Below are 16,201 nucleotides of genomic sequence, written 5' to 3'. Positions count from 1 at the left end.
AAGCAGGTTATTTTCAGAAACATTTTGAATTCTTTTCTCCGTTGAATGATCACATGCCTCTCTAGTTAAAGTGAATAGATGCTTGTCTTCAGCAAATTAAACCAAAACTAGTAAGATGCACAGTCTTTGCCAGTCTATTTGATTTGTTCGTATGGGCATACGTATTCATCCATAGCAATTTTCATAATGTAGGTTGGAACTTAATAGCTTTATGAATTTTACTCTAATGTACTGTGTCCTAAAAAAGCAGACCTTGAGGCTTTTTTTTTTCAAATTAAACAAAATTGAAATGTTTGATATTACAGCTTCATCACAGTGCTATACGTAGCAGTTTACAGTTGGCTACTGCCATTTCACTGCCTTTTATATTGGCATTACTTTTAATGGAAGGAAGATTCCCAGATGCTAGTTAATTTCGGATACAGAGCGACCGGATAAAATTACAGGCCAATTATCTTCGAATGGGTGTAGTGCTTCCAGAACACAGCTGCAGTGCTGAAGTTGGGCAGGTGAGGGCAGCGTTGGCATTCGCGTTCTCCTGCTGCTGCATTCCGGTGGTCTTTGGCCTCCCCTGGGAAGGGGGATGGCGAGAAGAAAAGCGAAGAGCTGTTTAGGTGAACAACAGAGCATGTTTTCCAAAAAAAAACCCCACCGGTGCTTATTTCTGTTCTGTTAATTAGCTTAAGTTATGTATTAATTTATTATTATGTATTTTTTCTGTCTGTGCCCTCCAGCCTATGGATCACAGCTCCAGTCGGATGTCTTTCTATGTCGAAGGAACAAATGACATGCCAAGTGTTTGTGCAAGCCCAAGACCAACCAATAAAAAGGTAGCCTACCACTAAGTGTGAGGAAGCACTGAAATAGAGCCTGGAGCTTCCTGAGACGGTGCTGGTAATTAGTGCTTCTAAATGAGGAGAGGGGAGAGAGAAAACAAAACAACAACCAGCTATATTGAACAATGAGTTTGTGATGGAATATGGAATCAGTGGGTAAATATGACCCAAATTTTTCTGCATCTGTTCCAGAGGCTTTAGATTCTTTTTCCAGGGCAGATTTAGACAAGTAGCAGCCTGCCTGGATCCTCCCTTTGCTCTCTTTCTCAAGTTATTGTGGCCTCTGTCTTTTTTCCACTGCTGTTTACCCTTGGATACCTGCCTTTACATGTTACAGTAGGCTGAATTCAGAAATGTTTGCTATCTCTTTCTTCTGTAAAGAATGTTTTTCTTTTCCCCTTTTGGTAGCTCTTAGAGCCAAGAAATTTCATCCTATCTTGAGTATGTATTCCCAAATAGCTTTTTAACAACATACAAGATACCATATCACATAGATAATTTTTCCAGAGCTGTATCTTGTATTTGGCATTGATTAGCAACAGTGACTTTGGATGAAGAAGCAGGGGAAAAAAGCTGCAATGAGCAGTTCAGAATCTGAGTTAGTTAAGAAACTCTCCTTTCTTACCTTGTTTATTTGTTTGATTTCTACCAAAAAAACATGGATGTTTATACCCGATCTGAATATTAGATGGATTAATATGCCCTATTAAATGTAATATGCTTAAGAATCTCGTTAGCTTTATTGTTTATGTCAGGAATAGACATTGCAATAATTTTTTAGTCTAGATTTGAGTTCCCTAAAAGTTTAGATCATTGGGATTGGGTGTCATATGGTCAACTCTCACTGCAAAGAGTATTGTTTCCAACTACAAACTGCTTTACAAGCTCTACTGTGGTTATTACTGTGTCCTTCTCTCCCACCACAAAGACAATCTTGCTTCTACCTTCTCTCAAAAAACATGAATGTGCTAAATGGAAATGCTTAATGGGGGGTGGGGAAACGTGATTGCTCCCTGTCATGCACACAGCCAGTGGCCTGAGGATAGACCCCAGTTTAGTTACACAGCGTCTGGATCCACAGAAAAATGGGTCCCAAAGCCTGTTTGCCACTAACATTCTTTATATGTCATTTGATCAAATCTGCCTTCTGATCCTACACATCCCCATCCAGCTTCTGACTCCCAGTATGGGGGAGTTTCCCACAGGGAAGAGGGGAGATGTTGAAACTGGAAGATGAGTGGTTTGAAAAGCCATTTCCCAACACTCTGTGTTTGTTACCTAGCATTTCCATGAGGAGCTGGCACTGCAGATGGTGGTCAGCACAGGTATGGTGAGAGAATCTGTCTTCAAGTATGCCTGGTTCTTCTTTGAGCTCCTGGTAAGATTTGACAGTGGTATTTTAAAGTAAGTTAATAGTAAAATGTAGCAGGTACTCCAGACACAGATTTAGTTGGATGGTGATCCCTTCAGTTATTCAGCCTCTGTGTGAAAAGGAGAGATATCAAATAACAGAATTACAACTAAAGGGTTCTCCATATTCACCCCCATTCCCCACTGACAGCCTGTGATGCAAAGTCTTGCGTGCAGTAGATGAACACTGGTCCACCATTTGCAGAAGGCTGACAGACAGACATCAAACTGAGCCTGCCCTTTTCTATGAATACCTGTTTCTGTCTTTTCCACTTTGTTAACAACATGGGAGCAGTGACAAGGCTCCCCAAACTCGCAGTTTCACAGAGCCCCGAGGTGATGGATGTCAGTGGAAAAAACATACTGATTTCCACTAGCAGCATATAAGCAACCCAACATCAGGTCAAGAAACAAGAATTAACTCCAGAGTTATCACTCTCTGTCTGTCATCATGAAGGGCAAATGTTGCAAATAGCAGCATTTCAGAGCTGCAAATGGAAGGGCCTGGGGAAAGTGATTCTGATTTCAGGTGCTGGGAGTAGCCAACTGCATGGACATGAACAGGAATCAGTGTCTGTCCGTGTTTGAGTCTTAGACTCTCTGTTGTCATTGCCAGTACATGTAGGATTTATCACAGCAGCTCTGAGAAAACAAGAGTGATTACATTCAGGGAAAAACAAGTAGGGAACCTTACTCCTATGGACTAACTTAAAGCAGTAGTTTTACCTCCAGTTTGGTCATTTTTTAGATTTTTTTTTTTTTCTGCTTTGCAGATAAAGAGTATGGCTCAATATGTTCATAACATAGAGAAGCAAGACAATCCACGAAGAAGCCGGTTCTCCGATCGCTTCAAAGATGATATTACCACTATAGTTAGTGTGGTTACTTCAGAGATTGCTGCACTTTTAGTCAAACCACAGAAGGTAAGTGCATGAAATAAGCACCATGAATCTTTGCTGCTCACCCTGTGTTACACTGAGCTGTATTTAATCCCATTTCAGCTTCAGCTGTGTCACCAGGATTAGGCCAAAACTGAGGCAGTATTCTCACATGGACCTGAAGCGAGAGTTGTGGCTGTGCAAGAGGCAGCCTTGTGCTCCCCTGGCAGACGGTTTGTTTTTATTCAGCTCAGCTCCTAGACTGCTTCTCAGTGTGGCTGCAAGGTGCAGGGAGGGAATCACCTTTCCCGTCAACAAGCAAGTTTGGACACCCATTTTCAGTGGCAGTGATGCTTTATGCCAGGGTAGCCAGGGCATCAAACTGCAGCCCAAGCAGGCCTTATTCCTTTTATCCTGCTTCCCTGTTACACTCATTTCTACTGCATAGTCTTTTATTCCACATTTGACTTCTCTGACAGTAGTGGGCTATGCAATATGAAGGTGGATTTCCTCCTGAGAGTTGCAAATTCCAGCCATGAGTGATCTAACCCCAGATCTCTTGAAAGAGGCACTGGCCACATGAAAATTATAGACAAGATAGAAGCCCTAAATCCCATTAAATTCTTTCTCCTGATATATTTTTAAAAGTTGCACTGGTGTAACAGATTATAAAGTTGAAAAGATCACAAAATGTAATTTTTATTTGAACATCAATACTGTCAGCTTATATCACTGATGTCTTTCTGCACTGATGAATAGACAAAGTTAAGGCTACAGATAGGCGCTGGGTGGCTGTTGTTCATTCAATTGTTACGACCAACTTGTCTTCATGCCAAATGCACTGCGCTAGTCCAGCAGTGTGCTCTGCCACAGGGCAGACCAGGATGGAGGGCTGGCCTGATGGGTCAATTTTCAACCAGCTCAGTTTCCTGATCCACTTCTCTGTGTGTGCCTCACTGTGTTATTGAGGAGCAGAAACTGGGAAAGAGCCAAGACCTGACAACTGAGTACAGTGAATGGCAGAAGTGATTGTCACCATCCACCAAAAGTTGTTCCTGAAGCTTTACTCTTTGCTCAGTCCTTTGGTGTGCTTCCATGACAGCCATGTAGAGAAATAGTTTCCACAGAAATGTTTGCTTAAGGCGTCAGTGACACTTTTTTTAAAATACATTGTGTAATAAAAAATTTGTTACATTAAAAATGTTTTCATGGAACTGTAGGTTTTGCAAAGATTAGTATTTTATGGTTTTCTCATGAAAAATACACAGGTGTTTATGGGCTGTTAATTCAATTCAATTTTGATAAAGTGAATGTGTAGAACCTGGTTATGTGTGAAAATTCCACTTCAGTGTTTGCAGAATTAGGGCCATTGTTTAGTTGTACAGAGCAGCAGTTGGTAATGTGTGTCTGATTTAAAAATCTAAGCAGTAATGATCCATGTTTCAATACATGGTTGAGCGTGTCAGATTGCCCTGCGTGGCATAAGTGGTATGTCTGGCATATTTTAGCCTACCTAGTAAGGCAGTGGGAAACTAATTTTTTCTTCACAGTAGAAAAATGTTTTGCTGTGTAAATTCCAGATCATTGGAAATACATACATATTCCTGAACAGCAACAAAAAGGTTGAAAAGTGAAAAATGAAATCATAACCCCCCTGAGGTGCTGCACACCTGTTCTTACTAGTCAGAGGCACCGGTAGGGACAACATTTTTCTCAGTCATCTCCTCTGTCAGTCTTGAGTGAATCCATCTGAGGGATCTGAGCATTAAATGTGTGTGGATCCCTCAGGCACCTCCACCAATTCCTCTTGGTGAACTACATATGCTACTGAGATTTTATGATTTAAATTGGTATGTTTGAAGTAACTGTAGCCTTAATTTAGAGGGCTTGTGAAGTTCTTTGTAATTTTTACTTGGGAGCTACATATCTCTGGTAATCGGGCCAATTCTAAGCATGCAAGAGCTTAGCTGCTGAATGGTAAAAGCCAGAGATTTATCTTACCAGTATTTTTTTACTATCAGTTTTACACTTAAAATTTCTACAAAAAATACTTGGCATTCTATCAGCAGAGCCAGTGCAGATTTTTATTAATATTTTAAAACAATATATTATGTTTTAAGTACTTAAACCAGCGTTCTCTAATGTTAAAGCTTCAATTAAAAAAAAAAAAAAAAAAGGGATATGCAGGATTACAGCCCATAAGGAATTCACAACAGGTCTCAAATTCCATTTAATTGTTGTCAGCCCAAAGGTTTGCATAGATAAACTTCTTCATTCATCCTGTGATGTTCCTCTGTGAAAGCTACAGCAGTTGAAATAATTTACAGTGAGTGATTATGTATAATTTTAACAACTTCACATAAATCAGAGAACCAAAACAATCTTGTCCAGTGTGTTTCATGAGATGGTTCTGGGAGCTGTCCCCTACCCTATTTTTTAATGATATTAAAAAGTCTTCCACCTTTATGTAAGTTTTATACATCATAACTGCAATTATTTTTTTCCCTTTTTTTTTTAAAGGAAAGTGAGCAAGCAGAAAAAATTAATATCAGCCTGGCATTTTTCTTGTATGATCTTCTTTCTTTAATGGACCGAGGATTTGTGTTTAATCTCATCAAACATTACTGTAATCAGGTAGGCATCATGCATGATTGGGATTACATTTGGCTTATGGCCAGTCCAGTGTTCTCTTCTGATTCATTTATCCATCCAGATCTTTTAAGTTGTGTCAAAGGGCCAGGTAAATTTCCTATTTCCTATTGCATATGCAGAGACTTTAAACCTCTTTTGATTTGTAGTCTGCAGAAAAAAAAATTGAGTGGAGTCTGGGACTCTTTTAGAAATGTCATACCTTGCACTGCTGCAGAGCATCCGTGGAGCCACTTTGCTTCCCTTACTTTTTTGCGTCTCTTATCAGCAGGCTCTGCAGACCATATAGAGCAGCTTTTGATGACTCTTCCAGTGCTGTGAGGACCATATTTAGATTTGGGGGAATCAATCAAAATGATCCATCTCTGTCTTCTTGCTTTACAAGCCTCCCAAAATTAAAAGTAAATGATGACGCAGGATGATATGAAATTATTTGTTGTATTTGAAGGGGAAAGTTTTCCTTCTGTTTTGTGACCTGATAGACCTGCCGTAGTTTTTCCTGCCAAAGGAAGGCCCTCTGTCAGCTGATGGTAGGAGAACACAAGGTGTTCTGGTTTCCTAGAGTATGTGCAATACTCCACTGATGTCATTGTATTGCTATGAAGGGAAATGACAAGACTACTGATGCTCTGTGTTGCCTAGGATCACTTTTTATGAGTTTGTCACAGACTCAGCAGTTTTGTTTGATGAATCTGTGTTATGCAAAAGGAAAAAAATATTGCATGTTTTTCCTTTGGGAGGAAAAAACCCAATTGATTCTCTCTTGGGAAGTTGGTAAGTCAGCTGAGGAGGGGGGAAAGAGACACCACCACTGCCAAACAAAGAGCAGCTAATGGATGGAAACTAGCCAGGTACAGGGAACCAATGAGCTTTTTAATGCATGCTGGGCTATTTGTCTGTTCCTCTTTCAGGAAGCAGGATATTTCACTGCATGGCATTTAAACAGTGCACACCCATCACATGACACTTTTTTGGTTACCTTTTCTAGCTCTCAAACAAGCTGAATTCACTCTCCACCCTGATTTCCATGAGACTGGAGTTCCTGAGAATTCTCTGCAGCCATGAGCATTACCTCAATCTGAACCTCTTCTTCATGACCTCTGCGTCTGCTCCAGCATCCCCCTCCCCCTCCTTATCCTCCCAGGTAGGCATCCATTAGCTGATACTGCATGAACATCACATGAAGCACACATGTAGGGGAAGCATTATGTTGCTCTGTATTCAGATGCTTAGGTTAGAATTAGCAGCTGTGAGATCAGGGAGAACAACTTTCCTCTTGAAAGAAAAGGGGCAGAAGAATAAAGACTAAGGGATTAGTACTGCAAAACTGCATCTACACAAGTTAAAACTTAACATGACACAGATATGTGCCCCTCTAGAAACACACAAACAGAAAATGACTGTTAAGGTAAACATACAAGGTCTAAAAGGAGCATGGCTCTGAAGGCTAGTTTACTGGCGAACCTGTGTCTTGTCTATACACAACCAGAAATAAGTATTTCAATATCTGTTTTGGAGTATTATGGCATACAGCAGTGGACAGAAAACTTTCTGTGCATTTGCCTTCTATCTGAACTTCTTGTTGTCCAAATGAACGTAAATGCTACCACTATGTAAGTTAGTGACTGAAGCACTGCAATTTTCAGTATCCTGAAATCATGGATTTCTGTTGAGCCTTAGTGTTTTTCAGAGCAGGATTATCGTGCTTTCCTTTTCAAAAAGCAGCATTCTTTGTTCTGGATTCCTCCCCACCCAAGTGGTACTATGCTCGACTATGGTAGATGCTATGCCTTTGTTAGTGATTTTTCTGTGTTTTCTGGACAGTGTTTTTGCTTTTATTTGAACTTTATGATTTTTCTGTGTGGAAACCCTTACATATGCTGAGTAGACCTCTTTACACAATTTTTGTAAATGTCCTTCCTCATCATTTCTCATTCTCCCAGGCTGTCATTCCCAGTACATGCACATTTTCCAAACTTGACCTGATACTGACACAGCTCTAGACTTCCTGAATGTCAGGACCTCCCATCCTGGGCATGGAGTTCACAAACACATTTAATAAAGAAATTGTTGTCTGGCACACCACACACTATTTTGGCAGTGTTGCGCTCTTCTCCTCTGCATTCAACTTAGATGGTATCTGGTTTTTACCATGGGGCAGACTCCCTAACAACGGGTGTTAGCCTGCCTGTTTTCCACCTCAGTGGTCTTGTACAGATCACGACTGGGATGAAGCACTTCAGTGCAATGCCCCATAATTGCTACAGGGATGAAACTGAAGCTAAGAATGGTGGGAGATACAAAAACACTTCAAGTAATGGAGCGGTTCAAATTCATGTTTTCTTTTTCAAGTGTCATTGCCAAAGAATTGGTTGGATGCTAAGACGTGCTACATCTCTTACCTTAAGGGTTCTGACAGATCACTAATAGTAAATAGTATTTTCTTGAAAATTTCCTGGTCTTAAAAGCAAAGCATGAAGGTCTTAAAGTCAGGATTTCCCAATAGTTTGCCATTAAGCAAATCCTGGATGCCAAATAACTAGAAATGGGACTCTTCTGGTTGAGGGGAAAAAAAGAAGTCAGCATAGCTTTTGCAGCTAGTTCTAGCAAGTCAGAGCTGGGCAGACACCAGTTCAATCATTCTTTCCTTCAAGCAACATTCTCAACTCTTTTTCTCCTTTAGGAGTAACCTATGAAGTGTAACCTGTGCAAATCCATAAGGCTTTTGTGGCCCTTGGATGATTTAATACATTAGCTGATGACCCTTGCAGTGATTTTGATCTGTCTGCAGGAGTGCTGCCCAGCTAGAGTTAGATTTCCACTAAGAAATGTGGCCTTGTGAATAAATCTTTCGCAATTCTTGGAGAGAAGCCAAATTCACTTAGCTGGGTGCTCTGCACTTTAATGTTATTCCACACAAAAATAGTACAGCCAGTGCCTATCTGCTTGAGATTGAATTGGGAGTGGGCTTAAGTACATGGCTCAAAATATGGGGCTGCTCAGAGACATGAGTTTCATTTGACCCAATATGCTGGAAGACAGATGCCACAATGTAGTACAGTACGCTGCTGCTTCATCTGTTTGTTTTCTGGGACTATTCCCAGGTGACTGACAGAAATATTGGGAGACAATATCAAAGAGTATAAATTAAAAGCAAAACATAAAGCCTAGTAGCTGCATTGGGAAGTAGAGTCTAAGACTTATGCTCACCCGATCAGGGGACAAAAACATTCCAGGTGACCTGTGGCACAGACCTACAATTGAAGAAGCTAAGAAGTTCACAACACATATATACCAGCAGCTTTCCATTCCTGGGCTGGCTGTATATCAGTCAGAGCTGTATGTTACAGCAGTTTGAAGACTGCTCTAAATTATGCCAGCTGCCAGCAAGCTCAGCCAAGGATTTCCAGGGTGAAAGGAAACACTTCACACATCTTCCTGACCTTACTTCCATGATAGACATCATGGATGCTGAAGAAGGCACAGTGTAGAGCTTCTGACACCAAGGTCTTTCTTCGTGTAGGGACAGCTATATGATGCCCAATGGCTGCTCTGCAACAGTAAGAGCAATGTAAAGGGTTGTAAACATGGAGAAAATTCTGCTTTGTGGCCTGTCCAAAGTAATGAATACAGGTAGGAATTTTATATCTCAAAAAATGTCAAATGAGCTGCTCGCACAGAATGGAAAGGGTGAGATTGCATCCTAGCAAACAACTCGTTTGAAACTAGATGCTTTTTATTTCACACTCAGATGTTTTCCTCCAAAATGTCCAACCTTCTTTCAAAGTCCGTGCTTTTCCTCTGGTAGAGATTTTCTGTTGGCTACATGGACTGTGAGTACAATGTCTTTAAGAAGCTTTGATTTCAGTGATCATTGTTTAACACTTCTAATACACTTCTGCAGAACTCTAGCTCCTGCTCTAGTTTCCAGGACCAGAAAATCGCTGGTATGTTTGACCTCTCAGCCGAATACCGTCAGCAGCACTTTCTAAGCGGCTTACTTTTCACTGAATTGGCAGCAGCACTGGACACAGACAGCGAGGGGTGGGTATCCCAATTTGCAGATTTTAGAATGGGATTGAGTCACACTATTACTCTTGGCAAGGTCATAGTTTGTTCCCAGGACAGTCCTGTTTCCCGTACTCTTTTCAGTGAGTCACCCTGTAACATAGCAATAACGCATTCATTGTTTCATCTGCAGTATGTTGGTCTCAGTGAATAAAAATACACTATTTGTTGCGGTAGTGTTGGCTAAATACATGAATTGAGAGCACAATTTAAAATTTCGGTTGCCCTTCTCTCTAAAAGACCTCTGCCTTTATCTGAGCTTAAGTGTTTAACTAGACTTTGGTCAGAGTCTGGTGCTTTTCTTTAATCACCTCGCTTCACCATATTGAATTTCTATGGGACATTTGAAAGACTTGGCTTTTTGATTGTGGTGAAATGGCTTGGGGATGTAAGTTAGCTATATTTTGCAGGGAACATAAGTCTTTACTCAGAATGGAAGAGATTATCATAAGAGATGAATATTTGTTTCTTTCACCTCCACTCTGTTTCTTAAATCTTGATTTATAAATAAATTGTACATGACCCATTAATGGAGCTCATGGACAGTTTTTGTGTTAACAGGATGAGCAGAGTGCAAAGAAAAGCTGTGAGTGCTATCCTTAGCCTGCTGAGTTCCCATGACCTAGACCCACGCTGCTCCAAAAAAGAGGTGAAGATTAAAATTGCAGCTCTCTACCTCCCTTTGGTTGGTATCATTTTGGATTCACTGGCACAACTCCATGATTTTACAAGTAAGACCTTTTTCCCTTTGTATTTTTCAGCTTCTTAGATTGCTTAGACAAGTCACTCTATCAAACATAAAAGAGACTGTGCTAAGTGCAGAAATTCCGCACAGTCTCGTAAGGCTGAATATTTCTTGCCTTAGAAGTAAACTGGATTTTTAAAAAGAAAAAACTTCAGTGTCCTCACTTCATGAGTAAGTGATAGACCAGAGTTGGTATCTATAAGTACTCCTGCCTATCTCTTAATGTAAATATTATGATCCTGCAAATAAAACCTGCTAGAAATAATGAGATGTAAGTAAGTTTAACAGACAGAAGGGAAGAAAACAGGAGTGATAGTGACACAATTAAAGAAATTGGATTGTATCCTTTCTGTCTTTTTCGATTACGCTTTAGTGCTATTAACATGATACCAAAATTAATCTCAGAGAAATGTAATCATCACACAGGAAATATCTTTTTATCATTTATTATAACTGTAAACTTTGCTCTACATTATCAAGCCTTCTAAAACAACATTAGATAAGCTGTTTCCTTGCATTTTGTTACACATGGTCATATGATACTGCTGAACGTAGCTATTTCACATTTTTTTGTAAGACAGTTGATCTCTGCTACTTGGAAAACTACATTTCACTTCCATAAATAGAATAAAGGCTATAAAGAAAAAAGGTGTAATCTTTGAAGAATATATTTTTCTCGCTGGTTCTGAAAATATTTTGCATTTAAATGTCTGGACAAAATACTGACAGTGTAATTTAGCACTTTCAGTCTAATAGGATGAAAGCATTTATTATACATTGGCTAAACAGATCTCACCCCATTTTTCTAACCTAAGTATTATCCTGTTATCACAGATGAAAAGGAGACATTAAGAGGAATCCTAGGTGTACCAGTATGGCTAGGTTAGAGTGTCTTTCTTTTTTAGTACCTGTCACAAGGGGCTGTTGACCTCGTTCTGAACAGACTGGGACTGGCTGGCCACTCAGCTTCTCTGAAAAACAGGACTTGCAAAACACAAAATGGACATTCAGAATCAGAGATTTTTACAGAACTTAGGTATAAATAATTTTGTTTGCTGAAACTGATGTCAAGAACTAGCGGGTAATAGAAGCAGCTAGATGCCTGAAATTAAACTTGTTCTTTAGCCAGCAGGCAATACTGGCTCTGTCAGCTGTTAGCAGACTTACTTACTTTGTTGAATATCACCAAACCCATATATGGTTTTGCATTGATCATCTTGCCTGAAATGGACTGGAACTGGATGGTTCCAAGTCCCATGAAGTGCTTGCTTAGCTTTGAACTTCAGGGACAACCTCACATTTGCTGCTGCCTTTGCTTTTAATTTAGCTTCTCTGAACACCTGGAGCTTGTTGGACAGATCTCCTTTCGCTGTGTTTATTTGAATGAGTTGGCAGCCTTTGCAGATGGCTGCAATCTGTCTTGCTAATGCTGCGCCTCTTTCACTGCTTGGTACATCAGCCAGACCAACAGTCTCAGAGGTGGAGGTGCCAATTGCTTTGTTAGGTTACAGCCTGATGGAAGATGTGTGAGTGGCAAAAACTGGACTGCTCCTGAAGTTCCAATGGAATATTTGAAATCTAGTTTCAGATGCCCGCAGTGGAAAGGGACGCACAGGAAACCCAGAAGAAGAACAAGAGTCTACAGGTGCAATCAGTCAAAACGTGGCCCTTGCCATTGCAGGGAATCAGTTCAACCTCAGGAGCTCTGGAATATCTCTGGTGTCTCTGGTATGTCCAGTGCTCTGCCAGTCTCCTTTCTTGTATCTGTCTTCCTCTTTCTTTGTTTTCTCCTTTTATCCTTTCTTGCTGCTAATAACTACAGTCATGAGAAATGGCATTCTTGTTTCCTCCAGTGCCGAATAATGCCTCATATTCTTCCTGTCATCTCCTCCTCTTCTCTTCTAGTCATTTAATTACTCCTTTACCATAAATAGTTGCACTTTTTCTCCCACATGCCTAGTTCCATTTCCACACCAACCTAGTCTCATTTCCAGATCAGCAAATGCCACTATGACTCCCCTACTGCCTCCTAGTCCCAGTCTCACTGAAGCCATGGATCTAGGACTCCAGATCCTTCTTTTTCTCTCTCTATCTCTTTCTTCATGGTTGTTTTTATCTTCTGTACAATTTGGCTGACACAACTGCATGGCAAGAGGGGGCCAAATAGTTACAGAATCTTTTTCTACATTATTCTAAGGAAAATAAAATATGATTATCTAGCAACAATGCTCTTGTGCTTCTTTCTGTCTTTCACATGCATGCAACTGGTCCTGTCATTAATTACACACACATACGTTCAAAAAACACAATCAGTATAATCTGGAAGAGGTTTAACTTACTGAAGTCCAGTCCTGAGGTTTTATTTCACTGATATTTAAATAACATTACTTCATCTGAACGACCTCCCTCTTCTTTTTCTTCTTTCAGCTGACATTTACTTTATCTGCTCCTAGCCTTACAGACAGAGTGCCACATTAGGTCCTGATACTACTCGCAACCTTTTGATCTGTTTCCTCTGGATCATGAAAAATGCTGATCAGAATCTAATACAGAAATGGATTGCAGACCTCCCATCCATGCAGCTGAATAGGATTTTAGACCTCCTTTTCATTTGTGTCTCTTGCTTTGAGTACAAGGTAAGTGAAATGTGGCCTGATTTTGTTGTCCTGATTTGGTTTAATTTTTTTTTCCTTATCTTCTGTCTGTCCAGGGGAAATTTGTTATTGAGAATTGTTAAAATTAGCTCTTATCTAATATATGCTACAAATAGCCAAATTAATGCAGAAAAAATAACTGATATTAGCCTTCAAACAAAATGCAGCCAAAACCTTTGAGGAAGTCCTGTGAAGTTGACTTAAATTGTTTTATTATTTTCGTTTTCCTGGGGTTTTGAGGGCTGTTTTTGGTGGGCAATATATTGACAGCTCCTTTAAGTACTGGACAGGACACTGAGGATGACCCTTCAGTGAAGAGCTGGGACTAGACATCAGAACTCACCACTCTGATGGGTCTGTCTGAAATGAATCAAATAACCTTCTCTTTAAACTTTAGTTTCTCTCTCTGTAGCACTGAGCTAAATATTTGTGTTTATTAGCAGTACATATACTACCTCTTTCGTCATCTGTGACATTTAATTAGCCTTCATATATTAGTCAGTCATATTCATTACTTTCTGACCCCTCTGCAGGTCTCTCCTGTTGTGTCTAGTTCTGGAGATGTAATTTGGACTGATGTGCAAAGATGGAGGCTTTGGTGTTGACTGCTTTGACTTTACTTTCAGGGCAAACAAAGCTCGGATAAAGTTAGCACCCAAGCACTCCAAAAGTCACGAGATGTAAAGGCCCGATTAGAAGAGGCTTTGCTGAGAGGTGAAGGAGCCAGAGGAGAAATGATGAAGCGCTGCAGGATACCAGCTGGTACGTCATACCCCTCTTCCCCCCAAGTCTTTTGAGAGGATCTCAAGAGGTTGTAGACATGAATGAGTTTGTTGGGCATTATCCATACTCCCCATTTTCATCCTTATGTTTTTTACCCACAGTCATTTCCCTTGCAGACCTTCCTTGGTTTTGCTGGGGATAAAAATACTATTTCAACTGAGCTTTTCTCAGGTGAAGAATATGAGGCCAACTAAGAAGTTTTAAGATGCTATGAGAAATTGTGTTAGTGTCTAATCAAGAGCCAAGAAATGGTGTCAAAACTATCAGTAAGAACAAATTGTTCATAGCAAAAATGTTGTTTCATTTAATAAATGGAGTAATTTGTGTTTTAGTCTTTGAAGACATTAAGCAAGCTAATGTTCTAAAACTCCTAGATGAAAATAATGAAGTGAAAAAAAGTTGAACGGTTTGAGTTCTGACAGACTACTACAGACATGTATCTCCTTTCAGTGAGCTATCAGGCTTCAGGTGTCCCCTTTAATCTTACTGATGCATGTTGCAATTGTAGGGAACGACAGATCAGTGGGGATAAATGAAAACCTGCGCTGGAGAAAGGAGCAGACTCACTGGCGGCAAGCAAATGAGAGACAAGATAAGTAAGTAATTTAATAAATATATATTGCTTTTATTAGACCCAAGCTGTATGTGTTTTTTACGTTTTGTTCTTTCTCCTGGGATGTTTTATCACAGTATCAACTGTTTCAATCTTTTCCCTCTTCTGTCAGAGAGAGAAATAGAGAATGTTTATGTAGCAGAAGTATCCAACTGTGCTATGACACAACAAAGAGATGACAAATACTTGAATGAGAAGTTTAAATAGTTATCTACTGTTAATAGCGGTGTGGTAAACACTAGTTATTGATACCAAAAACTCCACAGAGACTTGCTACAACATTTATTTTGGGTTTGCTATACAGTACTGTGGTGTAGATTTTGCCACATAAAAACAGTTGTGCTCGATTTGATGTGCTGTGTTAAAATTGAGAAGAGTTATTAGCAAGAGTAGAGTAAGACGATTCTGTAGTGAGTATGTTTCTTGTTACAGGTTTTAAGTTATGATGTCTTAGTACCTTTCACTTTATCAGCACTTCATGGTAGTAGACAAGTCAATGTCTAGGTTAATGGAAAACTGTATTTTCAGGAATGGTTTGTTACTAATAGCATTTTCATATGATATGTGCTAAGTTTCTCTAAGCGTGGAACTTTTTGCTTTTCCCTAAAGGGGGTGTGTTGTTTGTCCATAGATACTTGCTTGAATTTTGAATATCTAAACAGGCCACTGTGTGTCAGATAGAGACAGCCTCTCACCAGTCTAGCTGCTGTGAGCTCCCATGATATCCTTCAACATGTGTGAATTTGAACTGAGAACACTGGCTTGTGCTATGCAGCAACTACCTTGTTGTAGCCTGGCGCTCATCCATGATTATCACATACATTTTTTGAACACAAGATTGTTAATTTGGACTTTATCCCAACTTTAAAAAAGAATCCTTCCACCTTCTGTGTTAGATTGGAATAGGTATAGATCCCATGTGGATATTCTTATTTTGCCCTGAAAACAGCTTGCTTTCTCCCAGACAGTTTCATTGAAATCAGAATAGTCCTCAAGCAGCAAGTCTACAATATCTCTTTACAGTAGTTCAATTAAACCACTTAAAATAAAATTTCTGGTTACATAAGCAAAATTCTGCATACTGTCCAGCGTTTCTGGTTTACCCAGTGTTCGTTAACTGTGGTATGCAAGATCTTTTCTCTCATCTTTTTGAATCCCTTTAATGCACATGTCCCATTAGTAACGTGTTTGCAGGTAGTACGTAGCACAGCAGATTTGCACAGGTCACAACTCAGGCTCACTGAGCCTGCCTCACCTTGGGTCCAGCGTGGTTTGGGATTGTAATTGCAGTTATAAGCTATGTGTGGCGTCAGAGAAGATCCAGCAGCATGGTTAATGTACAAGGCTCAGCGGTTGCTGGAAATGGTTCAATGGTTCAATGTTTGCTTAATTTGTTCAGTTCTTATTCATATTTAGTGATCCCTGGCTTGATTATAGCACCAGCCTTTTGGCAGGCCCTTCTGTTCGTCATTGCTTTGAGATATTGTAATTAATAAAAATATCACTGCCCTGACTTTCTTTCCTAGCCTTCCCCAGAATTATCTGGTTGTGCCCCAAAGGATATC

At 39.9% G+C, this 16,201-nt stretch overlaps 1 protein-coding gene across 1 annotated transcript in view; it reads left to right on the top strand.

Annotated features, from left to right (window-relative positions):
- Positions 1-16,201, top strand: part of DOCK8 (dedicator of cytokinesis 8) — a 77,468-nt gene that overhangs the window by 40,841 nt on the left and 20,426 nt on the right. The window contains exons 21-31 of the mRNA XM_086479207.1: positions 735-830; positions 2,119-2,214; positions 3,020-3,169; positions 5,645-5,758; positions 6,762-6,917; positions 9,678-9,817; positions 10,403-10,572; positions 12,169-12,314; positions 13,040-13,222; positions 13,867-14,002; positions 14,532-14,619. Of these exons, the coding sequence (XP_086335333.1) occupies positions 735-830; positions 2,119-2,214; positions 3,020-3,169; positions 5,645-5,758; positions 6,762-6,917; positions 9,678-9,817; positions 10,403-10,572; positions 12,169-12,314; positions 13,040-13,222; positions 13,867-14,002; positions 14,532-14,619 (1,475 nt within the window). The remainder of the gene's footprint in view (positions 1-734; positions 831-2,118; positions 2,215-3,019; positions 3,170-5,644; positions 5,759-6,761; positions 6,918-9,677; positions 9,818-10,402; positions 10,573-12,168; positions 12,315-13,039; positions 13,223-13,866; positions 14,003-14,531; positions 14,620-16,201) is intronic.

This window comes from Leptosomus discolor, chromosome Z (genome assembly GCF_034619465.1).
Source record: "Leptosomus discolor isolate bLepDis1 chromosome Z, bLepDis1.hap2, whole genome shotgun sequence".
Taxonomy (NCBI): Eukaryota; Metazoa; Chordata; class Aves; order Leptosomiformes; family Leptosomidae; genus Leptosomus; species Leptosomus discolor.
This window is presented reverse-complemented; position numbering and strand designations above follow the sequence as displayed.